Source organism: Elephas maximus, chromosome 3 (genome assembly GCF_024166365.1).
Source record: "Elephas maximus indicus isolate mEleMax1 chromosome 3, mEleMax1 primary haplotype, whole genome shotgun sequence".
Classification (NCBI taxonomy): domain Eukaryota; kingdom Metazoa; phylum Chordata; class Mammalia; order Proboscidea; family Elephantidae; genus Elephas; species Elephas maximus.
In genome coordinates, this window is record NC_064821.1 from 211842834 (window position 1) to 211856128 (window position 13295).

General features: G+C 40.5%; 1 protein-coding gene across 10 annotated transcripts in view; it reads right to left on the minus strand.

Annotated features, from left to right (window-relative positions):
* Nucleotides 1–13295, minus strand: part of PRRC2C (proline rich coiled-coil 2C) — a 90347-nt gene that overhangs the window by 23723 nt on the left and 53329 nt on the right. For all 10 annotated transcript variants that reach the window (XM_049881234.1, XM_049881229.1, XM_049881226.1 and 7 more), the window contains exons 16-20: nucleotides 10815–13061; nucleotides 9003–9211; nucleotides 5287–5441; nucleotides 2974–3817; nucleotides 2492–2577 (exon numbers count right to left, since the gene is read on the minus strand). In XM_049881234.1, coding sequence (XP_049737191.1) covers nucleotides 2492–2577; nucleotides 2974–3817; nucleotides 5287–5441; nucleotides 9003–9211; nucleotides 10815–13061 — 3541 coding nt within the window. The remainder of the gene's footprint in view (nucleotides 1–2491; nucleotides 2578–2973; nucleotides 3818–5286; nucleotides 5442–9002; nucleotides 9212–10814; nucleotides 13062–13295) is intronic.

Below are 13295 nucleotides of genomic sequence, written 5' to 3' on the forward strand. Positions count from 1 at the left end.
AGAAGTTTGTAAAGATGGAGAACTACAAAGGCCAGCGAGGTGGGAGACAGCAGGTGATGGGAGTGGTGGTACAAGATGGACAAGCAGACGCCAAACCACATAGCACTTTGTAAGCCAAAGGATGTTTATAATAACCTAGTGCAGTTTTCTCATGAAAAACACACCAAGTTCACCTTCAGGCTTTGGTATTTGGTCATACAGTTGAATCATTACTTAAGATCATTTTTGGCATCTCTAAAGTTAGCATGAAGTTAGCAATTACTGTCTAAGGCTAATGTTATATCTAGCACTGCAACAATGCCAACAATATGATAAGGCGTGTCATTCAGATTTATTTTTAATATTTGGATATTTACTTTCAAAATATAGGCAAACATTTTAGATGTAACTTAGAATAAAAATCTCCACACGCTTTAGTCAATGTTGAAATCCTACCCAAAACCAAACCAAACCCACTGCCGTCGAGTCTATTCCGACTCATAGCGACCCTATAGGACAGAGTAGAACTGCCCCGTAGAGTTTCCAAGGAGTGCCTGGTGGATTCAAGCTGCCGATCTCTTGGTTAGCAGCCGTAGCACTTAACCACTATGCCACCAGGGTTTCCACACTCATAGCATTAAACCAAATAATAAGAAAATAATTAAGAACTCAACTTTACTAGAGAAGAAGTCTCATTAGGGATTTCTTTCCATCTTGTAAAATGAATTAAAAGTAAAATGTCAACTTTGCTACCTTAAAATTTCACAAGGAGAAAAAAACTCCAAAATCATGTATAATGAACATCCACAAAAAATCACCTTCTACCCAGAAAACATAAAGAGCATAAAAAGGATGAATTAAAAAAAGAGGAAAGTATGAGAGAAAAATGAGATAACCCTCCAACATCTTGCTGGTCACTGACTGAAGCTGAAAGTTAAGTATTCCTTTAGTATTGTAAACTTGGAGTAGTACAGCAAGAAAAATCTAGCAGCTAAGAGTGCTAAGAAATTATTATTCATGTACTTTAATGTCAATCAATAGAACTAGACCACCAAACATTTTAAGAATAAAATTATTAAATTCAGTGTACCCATCAAAAAACAAGGAACTGAAACAAACTTTCCACTGTTCTCTCCTTCATATCACATGAAAAATCTTAAACTTTCTGCATAAGAAAAGCTCTCTGATTAATCAAAAATCCAATACCAACAGGCTGAAGAAAAATGCTGAAACTGAGGGTCTTAAATATTGAATCCAGTGACTCCCAATTCTAGTTGTACAAGGAGTCCTATGTAGAACTTTTAACATCAAAACAGATGATGTCTACTCCAGACTTACTAAGTCAGAAAGCTGGAGTAGGGGTTGGTGTTTGGAGCTAACTTTAACTTCTTTCATTTTTTCACCCTCTGTATTTCATTTTTCCCCACATTCCATATTTAATGCATCAGTAAATCTTGTTAGCTTGACCTTCAAATACCCAGAAACCAACCATTTCTCAGCATCTCTACTGCCACTTCCTGGTTTAAGGTACCATCTTCTGACCTGGATTATAATAGCATCCTAACTTTTACTCTTGTCCCCCATCGCCCCCCACACCAACTTTTCTTGACACATCAGCCAGAACAATCTTTTTAACAAAGTCAGATCCTGCCACTCCTTTGCTCAAAGCCCTCCAATGTCTTCTTATCTCTTTCAAAGGCCTTAGAGGGTCTGCTATTTCTTCTCCAACTTTAAATACTCTCTTCCCATCTCTTACTTCACTCGTCACATGGGCCCCCCAATCTTCCTCAAACTCATCAGCGGTGCTCCTTTGTACTGGCTATTCTCTGACCCTGGAATTCACTTTCCCTCAAGCCTCTGAACAGCATGCTCTCTTATCTCCTTCAAGTCTTTACCTGTACCAGCTCAGCAGGCTTTTCTGGCAACTCTATTCTAAAACATCTCCATACTCCTTGGGAAATTCCTTAGGCACTTCCACTGACTCGCTTTTCTCCTTAGCACTGATCACCATCTAACATCCTGCATGTTATTAACTGTTAGTTACTACAGTGGGAGCCACAAGTTTTGCCAGTCCACAGGTTAGAACACTGCCTGGTATGTCATTAGTGTTATATGAATGTTAACTGAATAAATGAATGGGGAATCAATGACCTTAATAGTTATTTACCAATACTGTCTGTGTTTGAGAAATTATATTGAACCACCCCCAGGTTCTGTGAACTCTGCTTCTAAGTACTTACACTAACTATTCAAGGTAAAACATTGTAGAAAAATCAAAACAATAGTAATTGCATTAAAAAAAAAATTTTATGAGCATTACCTGGGAACTTATTCGAAATGTACTCAGGCTTCAACCTCAAACTAATGAATCAGAAACTCTGGGCTCGGGGCCCAGCAATCTGTTTTAATAAGCCCTCCAGAAGACTCTGATGGATGCCGAAGTCTGAAACATTGTTGTAAGGAAAAGTCTGCCACACCAACCCCACCAAACCCTTTTTAAATCTGTTCCTACCTCTGCCGAAGCAGCTGATCCAAAGGATGTTAAGGGCTTATTCCACGCACTGACTGAAGACGGCTGTGGTGGGCTAATGGGGCCCACTGAAAAGAAGCCACAGAAAACGTGATCATTCAAATTCTGAGGCCAATAATCCCTAATCTGTTCAATCTTTTCTCTTAATGATAGCCAGACATTGAAACAATGACTTCTCATGTCACATTTAAAGAGATAACATACAAACCCACTAAACTTCACGTATCAATTTTTTATAAACAAAAATTGTGTCCATGAAAATATAACATGGTTGTTAAAAGTATAACATGCTTATTCTAGAAACAAAGGTTTTTCGATAGGAAGCTAAGAAATCATTACTGCTTCCTATTAACAAAAAATGAGGCGGTTAGAAAAAACTGAGTATATACATAAAAATTGAAAAAAGCCCCAAACCCAGTGTCCCACGCTGTCCCCCACCGCTCACTTCTCTGTTGAAAACTTACGCTTCTTAGAGATGTCACTCAGCACTGCAGCTGGGGCCACCTTGTTGTCCCACAGTTCAGCTGTCAGAGTGCCATGGCACTGCGAGTTCTGGATTGGTTTTCCCGTGGTTACGTAATCTGCGCCATTAGGGGTTTGAGCTGAAGGCAGCCTAATTAAAGGTGGTGGCTGTTTTGAAGTCTGTGTTGTAGGCTGGAGTGAATTCTGGATTGTTTTGTGAGTCTGTACCTGAGTCTGGGCTGGGGCAGATGGGCCAGGGGCAGAGGGGGCTGGGGCTGAAGCTGAGGCTGGGGCAAGTGGGACTGGGGCAGCTGGAGCTGAGGCTGGGGCAGCTGGAGCTGAGGCTGTGGGGGCAGCTGGGGATGATGCTGTTGGGGCTGCAGCTGGAGTTGAAGCTGCTCCTAGGGCTGAGGCAAGGATGGGGACTGAGGCGACTGTTGAGGCAAGAATGGGGACTGAGGCTGGGGCTGGGGCTGAGACTGAGGCAAGGATGGGGGTTGGGGCTGGGACTGGAGCTGAGGAAGAGGCTGTGGCTGTGGCTGAGGTGCAGGCTGGAGCCGGCGCTGAGGCTGGAAGTGAAACTGAGGGTGAAGCTGAGGCTGGTGGTGGAACAGGGGCTAAGGCTGATACTGGCATTGGAACTGAGGTGGGGGCTGGGACTGGGGCTGAGGCTGAAGCTGGTACTGCAGCTGAGGCTAGAGCCGGAGCTGGAGCTGAGGCCATGGCTGGACCTGAGGCTGGAGACTGTGCTTGCTGGGTCCCTGCAGTCTGTTTTTTGGCAAATCTTGGAGGAAGCTTAGATGTCTGACTTCTTCCTTTTTCATTTGCATTCTTTTTGTTCCAGACCTGAAAAAATTTGGAAGGAATTATTTCTGTCAATAATGCAGCTGAAAGCAACAGTTCATAAATGCAATTTTTCACAGAACTACCTACTGCTAATTTGGCTCCTTTACTTTTCAAAATGCGTACTCCACAGTCTGAAAATGTCAAGGCTGTTAAGGAGATTTTAAGATATGAGAAGCCAAGATGATGTAAGGAAAAAAGATAAATATACATTTTTGATACATGAATTCACAATCTTTTCTCCATAATTCTGAAATCCAGAATACTAAAAAAGTTTGTGATAAATTCATCAGGCAGCAAAACCTAACTTGCTCTGACAAAAAGCTAGTTAACAGTCTTCATTCAATTCAGGTCAGCCATAGAAACATTAATTCCAGGAGTGTTGCTGTGGCATATGCTATACAGGGAATAAACCAAAAAACCAAACCCACTGCCATCAAGTCGATCCCGACTCATAGTGACCCTATAGGACAGGGCAGAACTGCCCCATGGAGTTTCCAAGGAGTGCCTGGTGGGTGTGAACTGCCAACCTTTTGGTTAGCAGCCACAGTACTTAACCACTACGCCACCAGCGTTTTCATATAAAAAAAAAAAAAATTTTTTTTTTTACAGGGTATAAAAATAGGCACTAGTGTATTACCTACCTAAAATAAAAAAATAAATGACTTCTGAAAAGATCTAGTCTCAATATATATTAAATTCAATACACCTTGCCTTCTATAATAGAATCCTAAAAAAATTTCTTGTCTTCAAGCCTTCTCATCTAATTCCCCCAAAATCGGCTGATGAGATGAGTTGGTTCTGACTCATAGCAACCTTGTCAGACAGAGCAGAGCTTCCCCACAGGGTTTCCAAGAAGCGGCTGGTGGATTCAAACTGCCAACCTTTTGGTTAGCAGCCGAGCTCTTAACCCCTGTGCCACCACGGCTCTATCTAATAGGGCTCTTTAAAACCATGATCCATGTGTTCTATTTATTTTTATCTCCTGTCAGCATTAAGCAAAGTGGGTTTATTTGGGTTGTTTTAAATGGAATGATTTATCTTGATTCATACTGTGTATTTAAATAAACTAATTTAGATTACAATCAAAACTTTTATAGTCCAAAAATCTGCAATCTATTGGATCATGGTGGTTGTGTTCATTAGATTTCTAAGATAATTTAAATTACCTCGGTAACTCTGTCACGAAGCAGACAGGCAAATAAGATACCCAGTACTAAAACAGAAAATATGTTCTCAAATTAAAGATGATCTGCTCTAAGGCAAGTGGTGACCTATAGTGATTACACTGTATTTAAATTTTACCTCACCTGGTTCAGAACAGTTCAAAGTTGTGAAAATCAAGTTACTCTCAACACTTGAATAACAGAAGCAGCATTGACTTTATAGGTAGACGGAAAAGCTGATCACTTGCTAGTACACACTGGGCAACAACCTAAATAATTAGCAACAAACTGAAACAAGTTTTAAACCTGTATGATCTGTTCTTCCTTCTTGCGGCGTTCTTCATCCTGTAAACGTTTTTGCTGTTTTTTGGATACCACTTCCGTAAAACCATCATCATTCAAGTTTGACTGGGGATCTTCCACTACTGTTACTTCAGGGTGGTCATCGATTATAACAACACCTGTGGGTATCAAAAAGATCCAAAATGGTATTTTTGTGTTTTTCAATTGAAGGGTTCAATGTTTAAATGCACTAATGGTATTAAAAAAAAAAAAAGGAAGGAAGGAAAAAAAAAGGACAACTCAAAGATAATTCACAGTATAAGTTATCTCCCATTTCCCATCCCATAAGACAGCCACTCATTAAAATGACCTAAGGATCAAAATTTGAAAAGATTTCAGAAACAACGTCCAAAATAAAAGGCCTAAAACTATTTCCTTTGGATGATATACAGTTCTACTGACCTACCTTTTCTGTCTTAAGCAATACAGGGACAACGCCTAAAAATCAGAATTATCCTGTGACCTTAGTCAAAGTACGTAACTTCTCCTCTCTGTGTCCGCTCGGATCTGCGCAGGGCTTCACATACACGGCTGCCTTACCTCTTCTGTGTCTCATCATTCTAGGGAGTGCGTATTACTATTAGTTCCCTTTTTTGAATGAAATAAGTGCAGAGAGGCTGATTTGTTAAAGGCCATTAGGTGAGGAGGTGGTCAGACCAGTTGGTCTTGTGACTCCTAATGCCTCTACAGACCCTTGTCTACAATGTGAAGGTGTTAAAAAAAAAAAAAGATAGGCAAGTCAAAGCGCCACGTAAATGCAAGCAATATAATGTACATACATCAGAATCATCCAGCAGATAAATAACAAGATATATTTCCAACTTACTGTCCAACTAACCATCATTTTAGTTATCTTGTTAGAAATTATGTATTCCAATGAGCATAAAAAAATCTAGATCTGTTAAATATTATTTCAAGGAAAAAGAAATTTGTTGAAGGAATGTAGTTTTTGGATATAACATGAGGACAATAAAAATAAATCAAGAAAAGGATGAGGCAATTCAAATAAATTATTATTTTAATTTTGTAAACAATATACATTTTAATTAGGGAACAAACATACACAGTAAAAATAACTATTTGCTTGGGAATGACAAATATACAATTTGGGATGGTGTAAACTTTTGAGAATGCCAAAAGACTATGACCAGGGAGGGGTACATAGGGAAAAATCAATCTGTAAACAAAAAATTTTTTAAATAGCTAAAAATTTGCATTTACGTAAAGACAGAGTGGAAATAAATACTAAGACTGGTTCTCATTCTTTAAAAACTTATTATTGTTATTCTGTTTTTTTAAAATAAAAACTTGATTTTAAAGGGAAAAAACCCAACTGCTTCTCATTTATTTAAGACACTTCCGTGTTTTAAATTCAGAAATTACTAACTCTGTAAAATGGAGTATATGCTCATTTGATGAAAAGCCTTAGCCAAACATTTCAAAGGATGTTATGCACTCCATTTCAGGTGAAGAAACCTCTTTGTTCATAATTCTAAATTCATCTCAGTTTTTCACTTAGACTAAAAAGTGTATTTTTTAAAGCTTATTTTCACAGCCCTGCCACCATACTTCATTTTAACTTCCTTCCAAGAAGCTCCTTTAGAATCTTTGGAAGAGTTAGTTATCCAACCCACATACAGTATTTGTGAAAATCTGAGCAATATTTTCTTCTGTTTTCAATACCCTGTTCTCGCGTGGTACTTTGTAACATTTCACGTTAAAGAGTTATTACTCAACCAATGTTGTTAAGAAAACAACCTAAAGATGACTCTTAAAGATACTTTTAATGAGTTAAAACGAACAGCTCAACTTCCATCGTCCACTTGGAAATACCTAGCGCCCTTAGCTTTTTATATTCTCTCTTAATCCAATAATATAATACTTCGGAATATTCCTACTACCAAAGTTCTTTGGAAGAAGGAAAATTGGTAGACAAATATTTGGGAAGACAAATGTGCCATTTTTGTGGACCTCTTTGTAACTTTCACTTGTCATTTTCCAAATATATGGTGTTTAGATGAAGGTCATTCTCCCCTCTCTTGTGGCCTATGATAAGGTTAGCATCCAAGCTTCCTGTGGATTTACTTCAATTGCATTCCCTAAATTCGGCACTACTGACATTTTGGGCTGGTTGTCTTGTGCACTGCAGGACCTTTAGAAGCATCCCTGGCCTCTACCAACTAGATGTCAGTAGTACTCCCTCTCCCCACCTCCAGGACGTGACAACCAAAAATGTCTCCAGACACTACCAAAAGTTCCTCTGGGGAGGGGGGGAATCACCCCTATTGAGAACCACTGCTCTAAATAATCCAGCTGAAATTCTTAAACATACCATCGAGCTCAGCTTATTTCTTTTCCATATAAATTCTAAAATCGCAGCCCAGAATAGTAGTTCTCAAACGTTCGCCTGCACTGGAATCACCTAGAGGACGTGTTAAAACAACAAACTGCTGCTGCCTCCCCTCCCAGTTTCTGATTCACTTAGGTCTGGGATGGGGGTCCCAAAATTTACATTTCTCACGAATTTCCAGATGATGCTGATGGTCTGGGGACCACATTTTTGAGAATCAATGTTCCAGAAATGAGAACTATTCAGGGCCAGAGCCCAAATCAGGGTTTAAGATGTGTATGTCCTACCCATTTTAGAGGGGAGGAAAACTTCATCTATACCTGCAGTATTGGAATTTCAGCATTTAACCTAAGTTTCCCATCGCTACTATCTGGTCTTAGTAAATCTCTCACAATTTTATTCAGTATTTCCAACTTGAGTCTTATTATCTCATTGAATGGTAAGCAGTACATTTTTATAAGTATAATTTCTTTCCACAGATATGCCTTGTTAACTTCCTTACGCAGCATTTTCTTATTACCTATGTCATAATTCACAGTTGATACCCTATCACTTCATGGCTTTTATAAAGTATTTATCTACAACAACACTGTGTTCTACTATTTATTCTCTATTTACTATATCTTAAATATCAATTTTATAAAGGTTATCTAACTCACTGGATTGAACATTCCTTTTTACCTTTTAAGACACACCCTATATACAATTATTTTCATTTTGCTTCCTGTGTTTTCCCACACCTATTTGGAAAGGTAGGGTGGTTACTTAATCTTCTCCTTTTTAAAGCACAGTGAAACCCTGTGGGTTATCTTTAACAAAAAAACTTTAGCAAGCATTCAATAGTATGCTGAGAGCTGGTATTATTTTAGTTCAATAAGTCAGTGATTCATAAACTGCCTCCATCTCCACCTTGAAGACCCAGCTCCGTCCTTCTCTGATGACTTGTTAGCTGCCATCACATCGACCCACGACCCACGGCAACCCCATGCGCAATGAGGCCAACCACTGTCTGGTTCTGTATCGACCTCAAGATCAGCTATGACTCTGACTGTTGTTATCTACAGGGCTGATTTTCATTAGTAGATCGCCGAGACTTTCTTCCTAGTCTGTCTTAGTCTGGAAGCTCTGCTGAAACCTGTTCAGCACCGCAGCAAAATGCAAGCTATGCATGAGGTGCACGGACCAGGAACTGAACCCATGCTTCTGGCACCGAAGGCAAGAACTCTATCACCGAACCACCCCTACCCCCTTCTTGGTGACTAGGTAACTCTTATTTATAGCATCTACTTCAGATGTTAAAATAAGTAAATGAGAGGAGTTTAAGACATACTTGCATAATTGTTGAGATCAAACTGCGAGAGAGCATCTACTTTCTCTTTGGGTTTTTTAGGACCTGGTTTGGGGTCTTCTCTTTTTTTCCCAGTAGAATCTTTGGAGTTCTTTTGTCCTGTACCATTAGGTGCTCCTTCTTGGTGGTGTGTAGAGCCACCATTGATGGGGTCAACGCCAGCTGTACCTGCAGACTGGTCATCAAACGGTCTACAGAATAACAATTTGAGCTATTATTACCACCACATACCCAAACAAAAGAAAAAAAGTTCTTACTAATAGTTTCTAACGTTCAATCTAAGAAGAAACAGTACTGAGTTAGAAGGCCCAAACTTTAATACCAACAAGGCTTTGAGACTTTTGTTGAGTACAACCTCACTAAAACTGAGCCTCTAAAGACATGGAGATGGGCTAGCTCCCTAGAGTTCTTTACAATAAATTCCTAGATCTCTGATTATGCCCCAAAGCTTCCTATTGTTTATTTGTCCATCAAGTCACAGATGAGCTAATTAACACTGGTTAGAGTAGAAAATTTTTGTGATACAAGCTAACGTATTCACAACTAGATCTTCCTCACACATAGGCAGCATATGAAAATAACGTCTATAAAAAGCATTCCATGTTTACGTGTATATATTTTTAAAAGGTTCAAATTTATATGTTAATGTAAACATATAAAAAACTGATATGGAAATAACTCGCTTCATAAATCAAATGTATTCTTACAGTTTGTTGTGAACAATATTCTCTTTTGAAGTTTATTAATTCATATTAGCCTATAATATCACTCAAAATAAAAGCTTACAAAATGCCTGACACAGAGCATGGCCTCAAATATGTGAAGAAGAACGAACTGATTTCTTCTAGGTGGGAGTCTCACAAAACATTCATTTTAACTACAACCAGCCTCCTATTTCTGCAGGTTCAAAGTTGTTGCTATCTACATGGCACAAATATCAGATCAAAATTTCCCCTAAGTGTTATTACTTGCAATTCTAATAATTCCATTATATGAACTATTTGCTCTAGTACTTTTGTTACACTGATTCTCCTGGACCTTTAAAGAAGGGAGGTTCAAATTCAGTGAAGCAGGTACTCAAGAAACACACATGGACACAATATCTCCCTGGGACTTTAAAAAAATTATCTGGAAAGCAAAAATATGTTCCCTTACCAGTCTAGTAATCTGAAATGCTAGGTATACACAACTAAGGAACTCAGAGTAACAGAATACTGTCCAAAGAAATTTCTCATCAGCTTAGGCTGCAACCTGAGAATTTGGTCAAAAAATAGGGCACTCCCCAAAAGTTGTTTTCTATATGCCAGATACTAAGTACCTCACAAATATCAATTCAATAATCTTCACATTCTTTGTTTGTTTGTTTGTTTTTAACGTTTTTATTGTGGTCTGGGTAAAAGTTTACGGAGCAAATTAGTTTCTCATTCAACAATTTATACACATTAGTGGCAATGCCCTCAATACGACAGCCCTGGGTTTCCCGTTTCCATTCGCCCATCTCTCCTGACCCTTCCTGCCTTCTGCACTTTGTTTGGGGGCAAGTGCTGCCCTTTTAGCCTTGTGTGGTTGACCGTTCTGAGGAGCACGTTCCTCGTGGACGGTGCTGTGCAATCTATGGGCCTGTCTGTTGACTGGCTGGAAGGAGATCTCTGGAAGTGGGTTCAGTTCCAGGTTTGAAGGGTGTCTGAAGGCCGTGGTCTCAACGTTCCACCAGTCTGCATAGTTCAACCTAGAAAATGACCTTTAGGTTCTTCAGAGGGACAAAAGTAGTTACATCTAAAGCAAAACACTCACCCTCTCTTCCCGCTTTTTGACGGGGGGCCACTCCTTCTTTCACTCCTGGGACCTGAGAAATTCCTTCCTGATCTGGGTGGGCCGTTGTTGCTGCCGCGCCGATTCTGGCGATCCACCCCAGGTCTCTGACTGGAAAAACTTCTCTTTGCTATTTCCCTCTTGGGAGGTAAAACATTCTCTCCGGTCTTTACAACTGTTTGTGCGTTCAAATCAGCATTTTTTTTTTCATCCCTCTCTCGCCTCTCATTGAAATCGCTGCTTTCAGAAGCCGTTTCCCATTCTTCATTTGCCTGATCTGAGGAGTTCTGATTAGATAAGTCTGGTGTCTTATTCCCAGAAACATCCCCAGCAGTACTGACTGCTTCTTGGACCACATTGTTAACTGTGCCATTTGTGGCCACTGTCACCTCGCTTGTTTTAGAGGCAGCCTCCCTCTCTCTTAGTCGTCTAAACCGAGGCGGCTTATCTTGCCTTGGTGGTCGGGTAGGGCGTTGCCTTCGGGGCCTCTCTCTAGCTGGGTCAAATTTTCGCTCAAATTTTGGAGGTCGTTTATCAGCTGGTATAGGAATAAACTGCTCATGTCTTCTGGGCAGCTCTCCATCTTCTGGTTTAGGAGCTTCTGCCTGCCTCGGGTTCCACTGATTGTCCCGATAAGCAGGCCTTCGTAAGGTGGAGGGGCGTGAGGGGCGACCTCCAGGATCCCTGCCACCACGTCTGAACGTTCCCCCTCTGCCTCGCCTTGTTGGCTCTCCTTTAGGAAGGAAGCCTGGTTTAGGTCTGTCATCATCCCTCATATAGGGTTTTTCAAGTGGTCTATTATCTATTCGGACATGGTTTTCAGGCTTGAAAGAAAACTGAGGCTTTACAGGCTTTTTGTTTTCAGATCGTTCTTCTCTTTTGGGGAGTTTACCTTTGCTTAAACTATCCTTGTCACTGGCACTTTCATGAACTTCACTGTCTGTGTCAGTCTCTGAACCTCGCTGTCTTCTTCTTTTAGGGACAACTTCAAAATCGGAGCTCTCACTTCGGGTTTCGCTTTCTTCTCGCTGTCTGAGAGGCCCTGAGGGCATGTGCTCTGTTCTTGGCTTAGTGTCTCTATACTGAGGATAATCTCGAGGGTGCCCTCTACCACCCCGGCCTCGCCCTCCATAAGAGCCTCTATAGCTTCGACCTCTGGAGTAATATTCACCTCGGCCTCGACCTCTGTATCCTTGATCTGGAAACCAATCTCTGTCTCTAGCTTCTTTCCAATAGGTCCTAGGGGTTTGTAAAGTTGATTCTTTTTTGAGTGCCGGTCTTGAATCTGGTCGAGGCCTTTCTATGACAATGTCTTTGGTGATGACCTTCTCAGGCGGTTTCTCTTCCTTGACTGTTGGTGCTGAGGCGGTTTGCTGGTTTACAGGTTTAACTGTAGGCTCTACTTGAACACTATTCAGAGGTTCCAAGGGCTTCTCAGTATCTTGAGATGGCTTTTGAGCCACAGTTGAAGTCTCTATTGAAGGAGGTTTCTCTACTTCTGGTGGAGGTGGTGGTGGAGCTGACTGTGGCTGGGTCGGGGCTGAGGGTGGTGGGGGTGAAGGAAGAGCATCTTTCTTTTCTATCTTTTCAGGCTTTACAACTTTTTCTGTGACCTTTTCTCCTTCTTTTTCCTTCCTCTGCTCCCGTTCCTCTTTCATATCTCTAAGTATAGGTTTTTTAATGGGACCTGATCTTCTCACAGGCCTGTCGTTACCATCTTCCCGTCTGTTGGAGCTTGGCCTTGGGCCCCAACGAGTTTCAGACTTAGATTTATAAAGTTTTTCAGGTTTTGGTCCTTCAGAAGATCGTACGAAGCCATCCTTCTTTGGTTTTTCCTCTGGTCTTTCTGCTGGTTCTTTTGGATCAATGCATCTACTGGTTACTTTAGGAATGCTTGCAGATGGCTCATTTCTTTGTTCCTCTGATTTTTGAGTATGGTTAGATCCATGGGAAACACTTCTTTTCCGAACAGGCTGACTTTCTCCAGCAGAAATCCGCTCTTCTTGAGGAGTGGATACGGTCTTTTGATCAGATACTTCAAAACAAGCAGGCAGACTGTTGGTGTCACTATGGTGAGGTCTAATGTCCTCCACAGATCTGCTTAGAAACTTCTGTACTTCTGTCTCACACGTTTCTCTGAGAAAGTCGGCTTTTGGATGAGACTCCAACTGACTGTGTTCTACAGGATAAGCAGCAGCGATCTGTTCCTGGTCCAAGGGGGCTTCAGGCCTGTGATGAAGAGAATTAAAAAATATAACTGACAAAGCACAACCTTTCCCACGTACAGTGAAACAACCTAACTTCAAAACATGAAATGATGAATCCTAATCATAAAGAGCATTTTTATCCATCTATAAAAAGTTTAGACTATGCTGAGGTGAATTTCTAACCCATCAAGAAAAATAAATTTCTGCCTAGAATGAAAAGGTATACTATGGCAACTCTTATCTGTTCCAATTAATT